The 15161-nt window shown below is 43.6% G+C and overlaps 2 protein-coding genes across 6 annotated transcripts in view; both read right to left on the reverse strand.

Annotated features, from left to right (window-relative positions):
* Positions 1–13488, reverse strand: part of Txk (TXK tyrosine kinase) — a 69642-nt gene extending 56154 nt beyond the window's left edge. For all 3 annotated transcript variants that reach the window (XM_063240616.1, XM_003471650.3, XM_063240615.1), the window contains exon 1: positions 11999–13488. The gene's annotated coding sequence lies outside the window, so the exon portion shown is untranslated. The remainder of the gene's footprint in view (positions 1–11998) is intronic.
* A 153-nt stretch (positions 13489–13641) lies between these two features.
* Positions 13642–15161, reverse strand: part of Tec (tec protein tyrosine kinase) — a 113181-nt gene continuing 111661 nt past the window's right edge. For all 3 annotated transcript variants that reach the window (XM_063240612.1, XM_063240614.1, XM_063240613.1), the window contains exon 18: positions 13642–14374. In XM_063240612.1, coding sequence (XP_063096682.1) covers positions 14291–14374 — 84 coding nt within the window. In that variant the 3' untranslated portion in view covers positions 13642–14290. The remainder of the gene's footprint in view (positions 14375–15161) is intronic.

Consider the following 15161-nt stretch of genomic DNA (forward strand, 5'->3'; position numbering starts at 1 on the left):
GGCCGTACTATCCTCTGGGGTTTCCATGAGTGTGTAATCTAACCGGGGGGTTTGGGTGCATGTTAACCCCTACATATCTTTCTTTGCCAGAATAAAATGTAGAGGCTAGACAGAGAGAACTTAATACCAAGAACTGAGGCTCCGTGTGCTGTGTTTAGACTGGCTACCATATTTAATCTTTCAGTAAAAGAGAACAGAAAAGAGGAAAGATACCCACAACAGGAATCGACACATATTAGGTTCCTTTCCTTTCAAGGAATTTGATCTTCCAAACCTATGTGCATGCACTGGCCTTCCTCTGATTGGGATTTTACCCTTGCTAACTCTTTGGGCCACCTATGCTGGTGTTCCAATGTGAAACTCCTCCCCTGGATGCCTGGCCCAAATTCAACACCAGACAAGGCCTGAGCTCCCTGTGCTGCTATATCACTCATCCTGATTTCATAACTTTCTTCCTTGTCTGCACTCAGAAGCCAGTCACTTCTTAAGGCTCATCTGAAGGCTTATTTCTGGAAATAAAAATACAGTGCATTACTGATTCCTAAAAATCTGCACTACATCATGTTATTTGGTTTTTCAATTTTAGCTGCTTCTGACTGTCAGTTTTCATCTAGTATGTCCGAATGAGTAAATTGAAAAAAAAAAAAAAACATTTCTTGGAGAAACATTGTATTAGCACTTTGAGGGCTTGTCTCCTTTGACAGGAACGGATCTAATTTACATTTTGACTAACTTATTCCAGTGATGTGTTAGAGATCCACTTACCGGTGTATCTATCTAGGCCAGGAATGCAAAATTAAATGTAGGTTACATAAATAAGGCAGGTCTAAAAATAATGTAGGTCAAAGTGCTACACCCAATCCCACTTGGAGGCATTCACGTTTAAAAATACCCCCCCATCCTATGTCACCATTTTTCTCTCCCTGCTGGTCATTTCTCATTAGCATGCAAACATCTTATTACTTCATCCATTAAAAATGAACTACACATTATTTTTATTTCCTGCATCTTGTTCCCTGTTATTGGTAAAATCCACAAGTGAGTGGTCCGTGCTTGCTTCCCTCAGTTCCTCTCCTCCCACCTCCCCTTAATCCATGACAGCCAAGCTTTAAAGCTATCATGCCTGCAAGCTGCGGTTGGCAGGCTCCCCGTGACCCGCGAGCCACCAGACCCAGTGGTCAGTCCTAGACACTCATCTCCCTTGACCGCTCACAGCATTCAGCACTAACCCCCTGGTCTCTTGCTTTTTCATCAGTCTTTCGACTATCTCATTCCCTCTTAAAAACCATCTATCAGCTGATGGCACCCAAATGCACACACCCAGCCCCGTTCTAATGAACTCCAGACTTGCATACCTAAATGTATTCTCAAAGGCTGCACTTGCATTTCTAGTAGATGTCAAAACTAACATGAGATGAAACCGAACTGTTTCTTCCTCCCTTCCCCTGACTGCTCTGTCTCCCTCCTGCATCTTGTCTAAAGCAATCCCATCTTTCCAGTGACTCAGTACAGTGATCTAGCTTTGACTCCTCTCTTTTTTGTACCATAGGCCAATCTACTAGGAAAGCATGCTGAGCATACCTTAAAAAACTATTCCTCCAAGATTTTCCTCTTTAGATGATGAGAGAGTTCTGGAGATGGATATTGGTGATAGCTATACAATCCGGTGACTGTATTTCATGTTACTGAACTATACACTCAAAAATATGAAAAAATGGCAACTTTTCTATTAAGTAAGTGCTATAATATGGAGTTTAAATGTTTTCTAAAAGCCTTCTTTAAAGGTTTGGTCTGCAGCTTGTGCTGCTATTGAGAGATGATGGAATCTTTGGGAGCTTGTGCCTAATGGAAGAAAGCTAGGTCACCAAGGGGACATGCTCTTGCAAGGAATATTGGCACCTCAGTCCTGCCTCTGACCTGTTTTTGCTTCCCTGCCTCCATGAGGTGAATAGGCCTCCTCTGTCACTTGCTCCTGCCATTAAGTTCTGCAGGTCCAGAGCAATGGGTCTGAGCGACCATGGGCTGAGATTCCTGAAACCCTGAGCCCAAATAAAACCTTTCTCCTTTTTAAACTGATTATCTTTGGTACTTTCCCCAGTAACAGAAACTTTACACAATATATTTCATCCAACACACACACACACACACACACTGCACGCAGGAACGCTTACAGCTTTTACCCCACCACATCTGTTACTATGGTTAAATCACCAGCATCTCATCTGACTTACGTGAATAACCTCCCAAGTTCTTCCTGTGTCTGTCTTTATTTTCCCAGCTCAGTGGCCAAAGTGATTAATCTAAACCTGTTGAATCATTTTTCTCTGTCTGCAAACCCCACTTAACTCGAGAGTTCACACAGAGCTACAGTTGAATTTTTCAGTGACTTTTAAGGACTGTCGAGGTGAGCGTGTGCTTACCCACCTGGTGCACCCCAGGCCTGCCCTCACCGCAAACTTTTTGGTTTCCTTCAGCCACCAACACTCTTCCTTCAAGGACCCGGGTTCCTAACTCCCTTGCCTGCCTCCCAATATTTGCTCAACTCTCAGCTTAACAAAGAGCACCCTGACCAACTCTTTCTGCCACTTGCACTATCTTAGAGATTTCTTCCTCTGCTTTACCTTTTCTTTCTTTATTAGGACATTACGCACTAACATACTATGCAACACACTATGCATACTATGCAACTAATTCATCTTAATTTTTAACCATCTATCTTCCCCTAGACTATTAATAAGGATCTTTGTCTATTTTATTTATGATATATTATAAGGAATTAGAACCATTTTTGACACATAATACATAGTCAATAAATATTTGTTTAATGAATGAATGGTTAGAAGGAGCACCAAATCTTAAGCTTGCTCGCAATATCCACCTGTCTTGATTCAGTCCTAACGGCAACATGGTAAACCATCTGGGAACAGAATAAACAGGTACAATAAGAAGCAATGGACAATATGGGCAGAGAGATGAATTACATTACACCGGCACTTGAAGCAAAGGAAGACTTTTACTGTCTGTGATATAAGGAATCTTAAGTAGATATTCATGATGGAAAATAATTTGACCAATTTTGCACATCTGTATCTGGTAATCTAAGCAATTCTTTTAAATATAACAATATGCAATATAACACCCATTGTTAAATTCCTATCATCTTCTTTTGAAAATCTATATTGTTACTTTTTGGCTTTTTTGTTATTGTAGTAGTTGTTTGTTTCTTTTTTGTTTTACTTTCCTGTGTTTTTCTTCTCCTTAAAATAAAAAATATTTTTAAAAAATAATAATTCGACCATTGGCCAAAGCACAGCAAACTGTACTCAACCTAGAAACCTTTTGGAAGATGGTCTAGCAAGGTGAACCATGATGATCTATGACTTCCATGTTTTAACATACTCTAAAACCACTTAGTATCCATCCTCAGGGCCAAGAGGTATATATAATGATCACTTTACTTCTTGAGTAATCACTAACATGTTACACAATTCTCTGTATTTTTCTGTATTCTCAAAATATTTTAAAACTGAAATTTCTAGATTGAAGGAAATGAAAATCCCACAAAATCAAGTAGGCCTTTGGTTGGTTAGATGCCTATTCTAGGACTGATGACTCTTCACATGTATGTGATTTTTAGTGAAACAGACAGGTTTTTATTTTCCCAGTTTAGCTGCTGGCTTATCTTTTCCTCAAGCAGAATGTTTATCCTCCTCACTATCCCTAATAAGACCTGCACTCTGCAGCTCCCTTCATCTCCCCACACCCCCTGTTCACCAGATAGCTTGGGTTCTTCCTCAGCCACACCCTCAATGTCCAATCGACGTCCGATCTGTTCAGACGGTTCAGCAATTTCCTGCCTACCCAGCTGCCATCAACCTCATCAACTCACACCTGTGCTTCTGCATGCATTTACTTCACCCTCACAGTGACCTCTGTTCCAGATGTGGAACCTGAACCACGGAGGGCTCTAATTACTAAGTGGAGAGGCAGGATTCGAACAGAGGCATCTAACTGCAGGGTCTCTCTTCTGATCTGTCCCCTTTGAGTCACTCTATACACCTGCCTCCTGAAAGCCAGCCACAGCCAGCAGCTCTGCCCTTCAGCACCATCCTCCCGCACTGTCCAAGTCTTCCTTATGCAGCATACTCTGGCTCTTCAGTGTTCACGTTTTCACCACATTAGCTTCTCGCATTTGCTCTATTCCTGTGTACTTTGTGCATCCCTGAGAAGGACTCTGGTTTCACCCAGCACGTGTTTTTGGTTCCTGAAGCACATGTAACCTGTCCTGCTTCGTGGCTCTTAGTGAGGTCCCACTCTCAGTGGTGATTTCCGTGTACAAGCTTCGTCTCTCACAGCATTTCTCAGTCTCGCCAGTACTGACATTAAGAGTGGATTCTTCTTTGCAGAGAGCTGCGCTGTGTGTTACAGGCTGTTCAGCAACATCCCTAACCTCTACCATGAGGCACCAGCAGCTCGGTCCCTTCCCTGCTCACACCCACTGCACCACCAGCCTCCAACCCTGAAAAACAAAATGCTTCCAGACCTTGTCAAGTGTTCCCTGGGGACATAAAATCATCCCGAATGGAAAATCACTAGATTCTAAACTTTTGTTAACTTCCATTCCAAGCTCTTGGAAACTTCAATTCTAAACTCATGTCAACTCTTCAGATTCAGGGATTGTGTCTCACACTTTTTTTTTTAATCTTCTTTACAGTATCCAGTGTTGATGTCAGAAATGTAGCAAGAACTCAATAAACAGCTGTTAAAAAGATCTTACCAGGCTCTGCACATCACATGAGATCTTCTCCTGCCTATTCCAATAATTCATTCTGCAACATATTATCTCACAGCTCAATGCGGGCCACAGACAAAGCTAGGTTGACCATGACCTTTTGATGAGACATCTAACCTAACATGACCTTTTGACGAGCACACGTGAAGAAATTATGCTTTTGGAGCAGTAGCTAGCACTGGTGGTCAGTCACAAGTTTAATTTTTTGTTTTACATCTACTTTTAAAAGCAAAAGGAAAAAAGCTTATCCAAAGGAGGCCTCAAACCATGAGAACCTAGATGAAATTATTAAAATCTCATTGGTTTTTATTTTTTATTTTTTTCTTGTATTGGGAAAGCATCTGGGATCAAGCAGGCTTTTGCATCAGGCAAATGTGTCATCAAATAACTGCTCCATTACCTGATAGCAATAAAGTGATTCTGACAACTACTCAGAGGGCTCATCTGGAAAATGCAGGTAACAAAAAGCGATCACCTAGGAATGTCTGTTCTCTACTTCTAACATAACCCTCACTATATGGCAGGCACTATGTATATTAGGATATTACTGTGCATACTAACTCATTACAGTACGAACACTGAGATGGGCCCTATTACTACATAGGCCTAACAACAGGACCTACCTTAATCTTACTCAAGTCCTGTTATTTTATGGTGATAACAGGACTTATCTCAGTCTTACAGATACATTGAGTAGTGGGGAGGGTTTTTGTCCAGACACAAACTGAGAAGCTAAGCCAGAATTCAAGCCCGCAGAACTTTGCTCAGTCTATGATCACACGAATGAGACTATCCTTGTGAAGAAGATGAAATGAAACAGTGGTGGCAGCAAATCAACTAAAGGAGAGTAGTTACCTGCCCACCTTTTCCCTCGCCCAGTTTCCCAGAACTCACTTGGTGAGGTTTTACTGAGTATTCACAGGGTAGGCTTAAGGTAAGCACACAGAAACAAATGTGGTTCTCCCTCGGGGGATGCAACAGGAAAAAGTAAACCACTGTGAATCTTCAACCACCTAACCCCTCTCTTCAGCCCTCTCTCCTCTTCCTCACTCCAAAGCTGATGTTCTCCAACTTGGAATCTTACCAGGAGCCCCTACGCCACTCTCAAAGCAAGAGATTCTGACCCTTATTATCAGCAAGGTAAAAATGATTGGTACCATAGCAGTCACATTGTACTGTCACACTTCTTTTAGTGGCATATACACCATCCCTGTATTGTTCAGGGTGAACAGAAAGAGGTGGGTTCTTTGTCTGTTTTGGTTTTACTGAATTAGCTCACATGATTATGGAGGCCAGAAAGTCCAAAGTCTGCTGGGAGGCTGGTGTGCCGGAGATTCACAGAGCGGTTGTAATTTGAGGCCAAAGGTGGTCTGCTGGCAGAATTCCTTCTTGATCAGGCAAAGCTGGAGGCCCACCAGCATGGCAGAGGGTAGCCTGCTTTCCTCCAAACCCACTCATTTAAATGTCAATCACATGGAAAAATAATGATAAATAAAAACCTTCACCAAAAAAATCCATGGTCACGTTTGATGAAATATCTGGGCACTGTGACCCAGTGATAATGAACCATAACATTAACCACTGCAACAATTTAAATTTAAGTATGAAGAAATTCCACTGGGAAATTGCTGGTGTCCACTAAAGGTCTGAAAACCCGGGAGCTAGATCAAGGGTTCCCCGAGATCACTGATTTCATAGTGCAGGCCTCACAGCAACACAGTGGACTCTATACCAAAACACTCCCCCGGGCCCTCTTCTGCAGCCTGGAATTTAGGAGGAAAGCTTTTCAAAATGATTTATTTTCCCTGATTCAATAGCAAAGACAATCACCTCTAAATAAAGATGTAGATCTACTCCACTGCTCCTTTAATTATAGGGTTTTATTTTATTTCCCTAGATAATCAAGAGCAGTTATAAGCAGAGAAGCCAACTTCTCTCATGTGTACGGATCCATCCTTGCTGCCCAGCATAAGGGAGAGCAAACAGTTGCTTCCAAATAAATAATTGCATGACCTGAAAGTCAAATAACTCTCTAGTATTCCTTTGTTTGGTATGACTTCGCATGACACAAGGCATCTTTATTTATAGATTAAAGTATTGAGCTAAAAATTCATCCTGAGAAAGATGTCAGTGATTATTAGATTAGTAGTATTCAGTTTACAGCATTACAGATCTTCCAGATGAGTCAGAAAATGGGCAAGTCCCTTCTGCACAAGCCCTGTGACTAGAGAAATCATTCGCTGAATCCTTTTGCAGATTAATCTGCAGAAAGAAAGCTGTTGCTCTTCTAGAACATTCCCAATTTAGGTAAGAACTCATGCATATCAAGAGTCTTTACCAGAGAGCCTAAGATGCCCCAAGATGGGCAGGAAGGACACATGGGAAGGATATGTTCAGGGCTGAGGATTTCACTGAAATAGAGCTGGGCTTCCTCTCCCAAGCTTAAATCTGCCCTGTGTTTTTCTTCTGCTTCTTATTCTTCAGCAAATATCTTTAATGTATGCACGTGCCAGCAAATCAGAGAAACAGCATCCTATCTAGACATTATCTCTATAAACTTTTGGAATTAGCACATCTCTTGGAACAGGCAGATAAGCCCCTCGTTTATTCGGTATTAGGTGTCTTTCCTAGGAAAGCTTTGTCCTACTTCTTGTACCTGAGATAGGCATCTCCTGGGGCTCTTTCTGCCCCCAGAGGCTTATGAGCGGTGAAATGGTCTCTGATTGGGATGCAAAGGTAAGAGGTTTCACTTGTCAGGGCAGCACCTAAGGTCCCCTCTGGGCCAGCAAAGCCTAGGAATGCCAGGAAGGAAAAGCTGCTGATTCTCCCTTGTTTCTAATGTCTTGAGGTTTACGTCAGCATCAAATCATCTCCTGGCGTTTCTGATGTCAGAGTTTCATTTTGAATCAGTGCCTCAAATGAAATTCGTTCCGATTGAATATGGTCATCATAACCTGCAGGTGGTTGGTAATTTTTATTTAAACACATGGCTTGAAACTGAGCTTCAAACCAGGCTTGCTGGCCAATCTGGGTGCCCCACATTGCGATTTTGAAATGCTGAGCTTTTAGTGCCAGCAGCATCTACTGCTACTGCAGGGAAAGCTTGCAGAACCTTGGCTCTGCATGACCAGAGCTTATCCTGTAATTTACTGCAAAGCATGCCTTGATTTTTTTAAGCTTACCCATAAGCTTACCCAAAACTCAAACCTTCTCACTTCTCTTCCTTAAATGTCCATTTAGGAAAGATATTTTAATTGAGTTAACCCAAATTTGCAGGTAAGGACAGATTTATACTTCTGATCAGGAGTTGAAAGGGCTTCCTAAAGCCAAACCACAAACCTGTACCAATGGGGCAGTGGGGAGGGGAGAAAGAAAGGGAAGAAAGATCATACAGAGAGTTTTTCATAGAAATATTTATTCAATTTAGAAAACTCTCCTTTATTGCAAACTCTTGCATACAAAGTGTTAAATTATCCTACGGGGGAGTGTGTGTGCCTTGGTCCATTTGGTATTACAATCTCTGGTCATCTAAGAAATGATTGTTACCAGTGTTAGTTTTTTAAAAATGTGTTCACAAAATAAGTGAAGAACTCTGTGTTAGACTCCAAACTGTTTCATTGTTCAGCATTAACACTGTCCCAAAAGAAACCTCAAAGTAGGCAGAATTCCTGGGGTAGGAGATTTGTTGATAAAAGAAAAGACTCTTCTGGCTAATAGGACAGTAAATGGATAAATTAGGGTGAAAAATAAGAATGGAGCTAGAATAGTCTGCAAATTGAGGAGTGCAGTGTGGAGAAGGGATTCGAACATTCTAGAGGCCTGAGAAGCCTGATGGGGTGTCTGGTCCTGGGCAGCTAGGGTTCCAAGGAGTAAAGTGCTACAAGGCAAGACCATTGATCTCACCTAAAGATGGGTCATCTGTTTCCCAGCTGCAGCCAGGACAAACCCCTAGACAGCAAAGACATCCCTAGCACCTGAAAGCCCTGTAAGAATTTTGGTTTCTTCCTCTTGGGCTGGTGTGACCATCACTCTGCAATCACCTTGCACACCGCCTCTGTCCTTCCCCACACCCTAGAGCCCTGTTTCTCAGAACTCAGTTTGTGGGCTCAAAATTCACAGTAATCTTGCAGATATCACACCCAAAACATCTGGTCAGCTGGCAAGGTGCGAAAGCCCAGCCAGGCTACAAGGCTGACATTGGGCCACATGTGTGTGTAATATTTGGGAGGGAAGATGACAGTGGCCAAGGGGGCTCCACAGAGGAATGGCAAGGTCTGCAGGTCAGTGAGCAAGAAGGCTGGGACCCTCCATGAGGCAGAACAGCTGGTGGCTCCCATTGGTGGTGTTACAGAAGGATTGTCTAAATACAGCAGTGTCTGCTATAATACTGCGCCCGTTTCTGAGAAATAGCACCAACCATAGCCAGAGGCAGAAGGGCAGTGAAAGAAGACAAGTTTTTGATCTGTGCCTTCCTTGCTTTGGCCACTGGGTTAGTTTTCAGGCCAAATGATATTGAGAGCTAGTGAAATATTTATGGTATCATTGTTCCTGTGGGACGGGAGTCTAGGAACAGCTTAGCTGGGTGCCTGTAGCCTGAGGTCTTTCATGAAGTTGCAGTCAAGCCAGGCTCTACTTGAGATGAGAAATTCATTTCCAAGCTCACTCTTAGAACCCTTGGCAGATCTTGGGGGTCTTGCTTCCTCCAGACAGGGTTTCCCCATGGGTAGCCTTAGTGGGCTCACAATATGGCAGCTCATGGTCCAAGAGAGACAGCCAGGGAGCACTGATACTGGAGCCTGATCTTCTTGCAGCCTGATCTCAGATGGTACACACATATTTTTTGCCATATTCTGTTCCCAAGACGGCAGGAACCAGGTCCAGTTCACAGTCAAGAAGGATCGCTCCTGGGTGTGACCACATGGAGGCAGCTATCATCTGGGGACCATTTTAGAGGCTGCCCATTTCAGTGGCCCTCCTTGCCTTCACATTAATAATAAGAGCAATAAGCCAGGGATACAGCTCAGTGGCACAGCGCCTGCCTGGCAAGCACAAGGTCCTAAGTCTGATTTTCGCTACCAAAAGAACAAAAAGAAAAACAGAAAAACCCAATGAAATAATAAGAGCAATAACTGATATTAACCTAGCAAGGCTGCTGCAAGAGCCACAAAACAAGGACTAAAGGGGAGCTTTAGAAACAGGTTCTGGTGGCACATGCCTAGAATCCCAGCACTCAGGAGGCTGAGGCAGGTTGTGAGTTTGAGACCAGCCTGGGCTACAAAATGAGCTCAAGTCCAGTCTAAACTTCATAGTAAGACCTTGTCTCAAAAAAGACAAAAAAAAAAAAAAAAAAACAAAACATGTCCTAGAAAGGCAGTGTGTTCGAAGAGCCCTTATCCTCAGATCAAACTATGGAGGCCAGAAACATGCTTTTTAACAGAATCACAAGCACACTAAGTTTTAAGAACTGCTACATAATTTTCTTTCTCTTAATTGGTAAGGGAGAAGAAGGCAGAGAAAACAGGTAAAAACTGGCTGCAAGGGAGGTAAGAGGCAGAATTTTCTAACACTGAGCCACTCCTCCTAGGCCCTGTCATCTAAATGTTCCTGGCTAGCTCTGTGCACAGGGCAGCCATTAGGTAGTGGAGACCCTGGCAATCCCAATCTCCTTTCACCAACCGAACTTCATTAGAGCAGTGCCCGTACCCACTCAGAATCTGCCGTCACTCAGTAAGACTGATACCCAGCCTCCCACGGCTACCTTCTACCCTGCGGCAGACTAGGGAGCCATCCTCCAAACAACCAATGTATCTGGTACGTGACTGGCAAATACATAAACATTTTTTGATTAAATTTTATACACCCCAAAGAACCACTCACTGAGCTTTCTCCGTAACAACTGGAAACATTATTTTCTCCAGATGAAAATGGACTCGTGTCTAGCTGCAGTTTATGGCAGAAGGAAACAAGTAATTCAAACCATCAAATCACATCAGTAGCTGGAAGGCACGGTGAGATTGCATGGAAACCATCCAGCTTCGTGCCAGAGAATGATCCTCCAAATACCCCTCCCGCAGGCAGGTCCTTATCTCTTTCCCCAGGCCATCCAAACCTTATCTCAGCCCTCATAATTATCGTACGTGTGTAAAATATGCTTCCTGTTGTAACTTTCAGCCTTTTCTCTAGTTCTGACCTTTGGGGAAATGAAGAGCGGATGCCTTCACAGCTCTTAACATTTTCTATGTCATTGTTCAACTCTGTTCTGCCAGCAGGAGAGGTGGGGACACATGTTGCTGCTTTTTAGTTTTTTCTGCTTTGATCTGCGTGGCCTGTATTTTTGCAAGCAGGCAGGCTTGTTTTTATCTGAGTAGACTGGGGCCGTAAGATACATCTGGGCAGGCACAACTGAAATAACATGGTTTATTTTTTACGAATCCTACCCACAACTGTTGGGTTCTAACAAGATGATAATTAAAAATTACAATCAACCATTCTTATTGCCACCTAAAAATGAGAAATGTGAAAAGCTGGCTTTGGAAGTGGGCCTAATCTGAGCTTTGATGAAGATTCCAGAGATACTGAGAATTAAAATCAGAGAAAGTATTTTTCTTCCCTACTATTGACTATGTGTATAATAAAGCCCTCTGAGTTTTGCAGATAAATTAACAAGCATTTCTAAGAATTGTGAAAGGTACCGGTCTTCCAAAGCAATACCAAAATTAAGTTCCAGCTGCACGCATCATTTTTATCTGCTGCTTCTTGACAGTATCTGTAAGGAAAACGTGGCCCTCATTTTTGACAGGGACTTGACGTTAGGAAGTTCCCAGTGGTGACCACCAAAGATGTAACAAGCCAGAACTAGCATTCAGTCTCCTGGTCGGCAACCCTGAGTCCTTTACACTTAATGCCATTCTAAACAAAACCCAAACACTTCAGACCCACTGTACTTCAACACACATTGTAGGCAGATGTAAGGACAAGGTATTTGTCGTTTTCATTTGTGTTCTCAGTGCTCAGAATTTACCAGCACTGCATCACCACTGTGGTTTAAATAAGAAATGATCCTCCCCACAAAACCCTATTGCTACATCTGAGAAAACTTCAAAATTCCACCAGTGCTCTGCCAGCTTAGACAAAACTTTCCCTTGGGTCCAAAAGTAAGTAACACACCCAGAACAAAAAACAAGAGACCAAGCCCATCTTACTCACAGGTGGACAGGATCATGGTTATCTTTCCACTGGGCCACACAAGACAGTTCAATTCCTCAGCTGGGCTCTGCTCACGAAAACACATCTTTTAACTGAAATCATTGTTCGCCCCAGACATTTCTCACGTGCAAAGTTAACCCCACCTATTTTTCTATTCTGAAAACCTCAAAGCATGTGAATGACAGCCTCACGGCCTACATAAGAAAGTTCAATCATCTGCATCCTGAGGGTGATTGCTATTATTTCCTCCTTCCCATACGTGTGGGTGGAGACTACAAACAACATTTTCAAGAAATCACAACACTTTTGTAAACAGAGTCTTAAAATCCTCAAGTCAAACTGCCCTTTCCGGACAGATAATGAAAGAAAGGAGCAGACAGGATAAAGGACTTGGCCCAAACTTACAGGCTGCTAACAGAAACAACTGGGTTCTAGGCTTTATAATATCAAGTTCTTCCCCAGGACTCAGGCTTGACATTTCAGGTTTTCTCTGCAAGTGGAGCCAACCTCATGATACACTTAAAAACTGGCTACACTTTTAAGTGACTTAGGCACAGCTGAGAAATATGAAAACAGTATCAACAACACAAAATGCAGTAGTTTTACTTTGTCCTACTGGAAAACACAACCAAAGCTTAACTAATGAAGGGGCAACTCCAGTGAAGACACGGCATATTCACCTCGCCCCTGCTATTTCTTGCCTTGTAGGTCAAGCTCTTTTGTAGCATTCTGGGTGGATACTTCTGTCTTTTTTATTTCATCTTTTGCCTTAGCTATAAAACTTGATTCCAGATGAAAAAGACATATCTGCAGGGTCACGGTGAAGAGTTACTCAGAGCAGCCAGCTCCATCCTGCATGTTCATCAAAAGCTTCACAGTGAGCACTGACAGACCACGGTGATCCCCAGAGGTCAGAGCTCCCGAAGGAAGGTGTGGTGTGTTCCTCAGCTTCTACCCCAACAAATACCCAAAAGTGCATTGGCATTGTTTCTGCTACTGGTACATCAGGGTGGATCTTCTCCACAGGGCTCATGAGGACAGAGGGAGCCTCCGATTCAGTTGGTGTTGTAGGGGTGGATAAGGGAGAGAACTACCCTCACACAAAAGGGGAAGCTGTGAGTGACAGTCTCGCTGAGCCAGGAAGCCAAGGGCAACCTGGCCCTATGAAATCCATAGGGGACAGCTCAGACCACCTCTAACTCCCTCGAGAGCTCCCTATACTCTGCAGCAGCTCGAGCTTCCCCAGGTGTCCCACTGGAGGTGGGGGAGATCTTCAAGAACATCACCTGAGCCTTTTCCAGGGCCCAGCATCTCCAATCAGAGGATCAGCACCCTGGAGCAAGGTCGTAAGACTTAGGAACCAACTCATTCCCACTTTCAAATTTTCACCTGATTCCACTTGGCTGTGGCCACCATGGCAGGGTCATGTATCCCCAACACAGGCCCCACGGGGACTGAGGCTGGGAAGGAATACCCAGACATGTCTACATAAGTGAGACACAAGGACAGTCAGGAAAGGCCCAAACTTTCCTCCTTCGGGTAAGGAATATTTGAACCACAAAAAAAGGAGATCTCCAGTTCTTAAAATCTCTAATCCTAATAAGGTGAGTTTGAAATTTTACAAAATAAAATAACAACTCATGTTTCTTATAAATATATAACTTTATATGTATTTACAAAATATACAGCATACAAATATTTTAAATGTAGTACTAAGAACAGTCTTTAAGCTGAGTGTGGAGGTACACACCTGTAATCCTAGCCTCAGGAGGCTGAGGCAGGAGAATCATTGAGAGGTTGAGGCCAGCAGAGGCTACAAAGTGAGTTCGAGGCCAGCCTGAACTGCATGGTGAGACGCTGTCTCAAAAGGACATAAAAAGTCTTGAGAACAGAGAGCCAAGGTAGATTCCTGATTCAGACAGTGCCCCAGGCCCAGACTTCTGTAGAAGTCAAAGAGAGGAAAAGGAACCTGGCTCTAGTACCCGGTGCTTCCCTAATGCTCTGGTCCTCTCCTGGCACCAGCTAACATGGTCCCATGTGTACCTCCAAAATGAGCAAACTTTGGGGTGAGCAGAGAGTGCCCTGCATGCTGGTAAGTCACACAGTTCTAAGACATTTCCACAGTCGGGAAGACTCCAGCACAGAGTAAAGGCTGGTCCAGAAGCAAATGCTGTTGGTGTCTCACTTTGTGAGTAAAACAGGCCACACATCCAGGCGCCACATTAATTCGGCCACAAACTGCTGTTTCCTCCCCCGGCTTTGGAGTCTGGAAGCCCTTGATCACTGAGCCGCTCATCTTCCAAAAGTTTCTTCACACTCAACTAGGTCATCTATCGTGCGCAGCAAATCTTCAAACGAAGGCCTGTTCTCTGGTTTCTACAATTAAAAAAGGAAAATGGTAGGTGCCAGAATTCACTCCAGGGAAAGGTCTTACTGCTCCAACTCCTACAACACAGCAGCCTACAGAGAGGAAATCGCAGCTTTGGGACTGGAAAATGCAGGCATCTCCACACACATCTGTCTCTGCTCTAATCACCATCCTGTACTGCCACCAGGCTCATCTATAAGACACTGCCTTCGTGTCCCCATCGAAGGACCTCTCACAGTTCCTGTGAAATCAAGCCCTGCTCATTTGCAGGGCCGCTGTAACCTGCCCTTCCCCCAACCTTTGCTACCCAATTCATTTCCCACGAAAAGCATCACGTGGGCCTTCCTCTAAATCAGACTAATCTCCACCCCAAGTACGCACCATGTTTACAACCACCTCCTCACCTTTGCGCTGCTCTCCTCCTGCCCCCTGTACCACTTCCTGCCCAGAAAGTGTCTGCCCATCCCAGTCAGTGCTCTTGGGAGGTGGAAGGCGTTACAGCACTCCACAGCGAGGCTGAGCTGTGGGGTCATACCAGCCCCTGCTGTTCTGTAGCTAACTGGCCAGAGCAAACACCAACCTCCTCAGCCTCAATCAAGAGGTCATTTGAAAGCTTTCACACCTTGCAAAGGTTGTTTTGAGAATTAAATCTGAAGCATTTGGTACAGGGCCCAGGACACAACACATGTGAGTTAAAAGTCACTGTTTTGGTGTCTGATCTCTTTCATGAAGTGACATTCCAGAGTGTCCAGAGACTGAGTAAAGAAATCTTGGGAGGTAGAAGTTTGCAAGGAA

Source organism: Cavia porcellus, unplaced genomic scaffold (assembly GCF_034190915.1).
Source record: "Cavia porcellus strain 051 isolate PalLab524CR breed Dunkin Hartley unplaced genomic scaffold, mCavPor4.1 scaffold_30, whole genome shotgun sequence".
Lineage (NCBI taxonomy): Eukaryota > Metazoa > Chordata > Mammalia > Rodentia > Caviidae > Cavia > Cavia porcellus.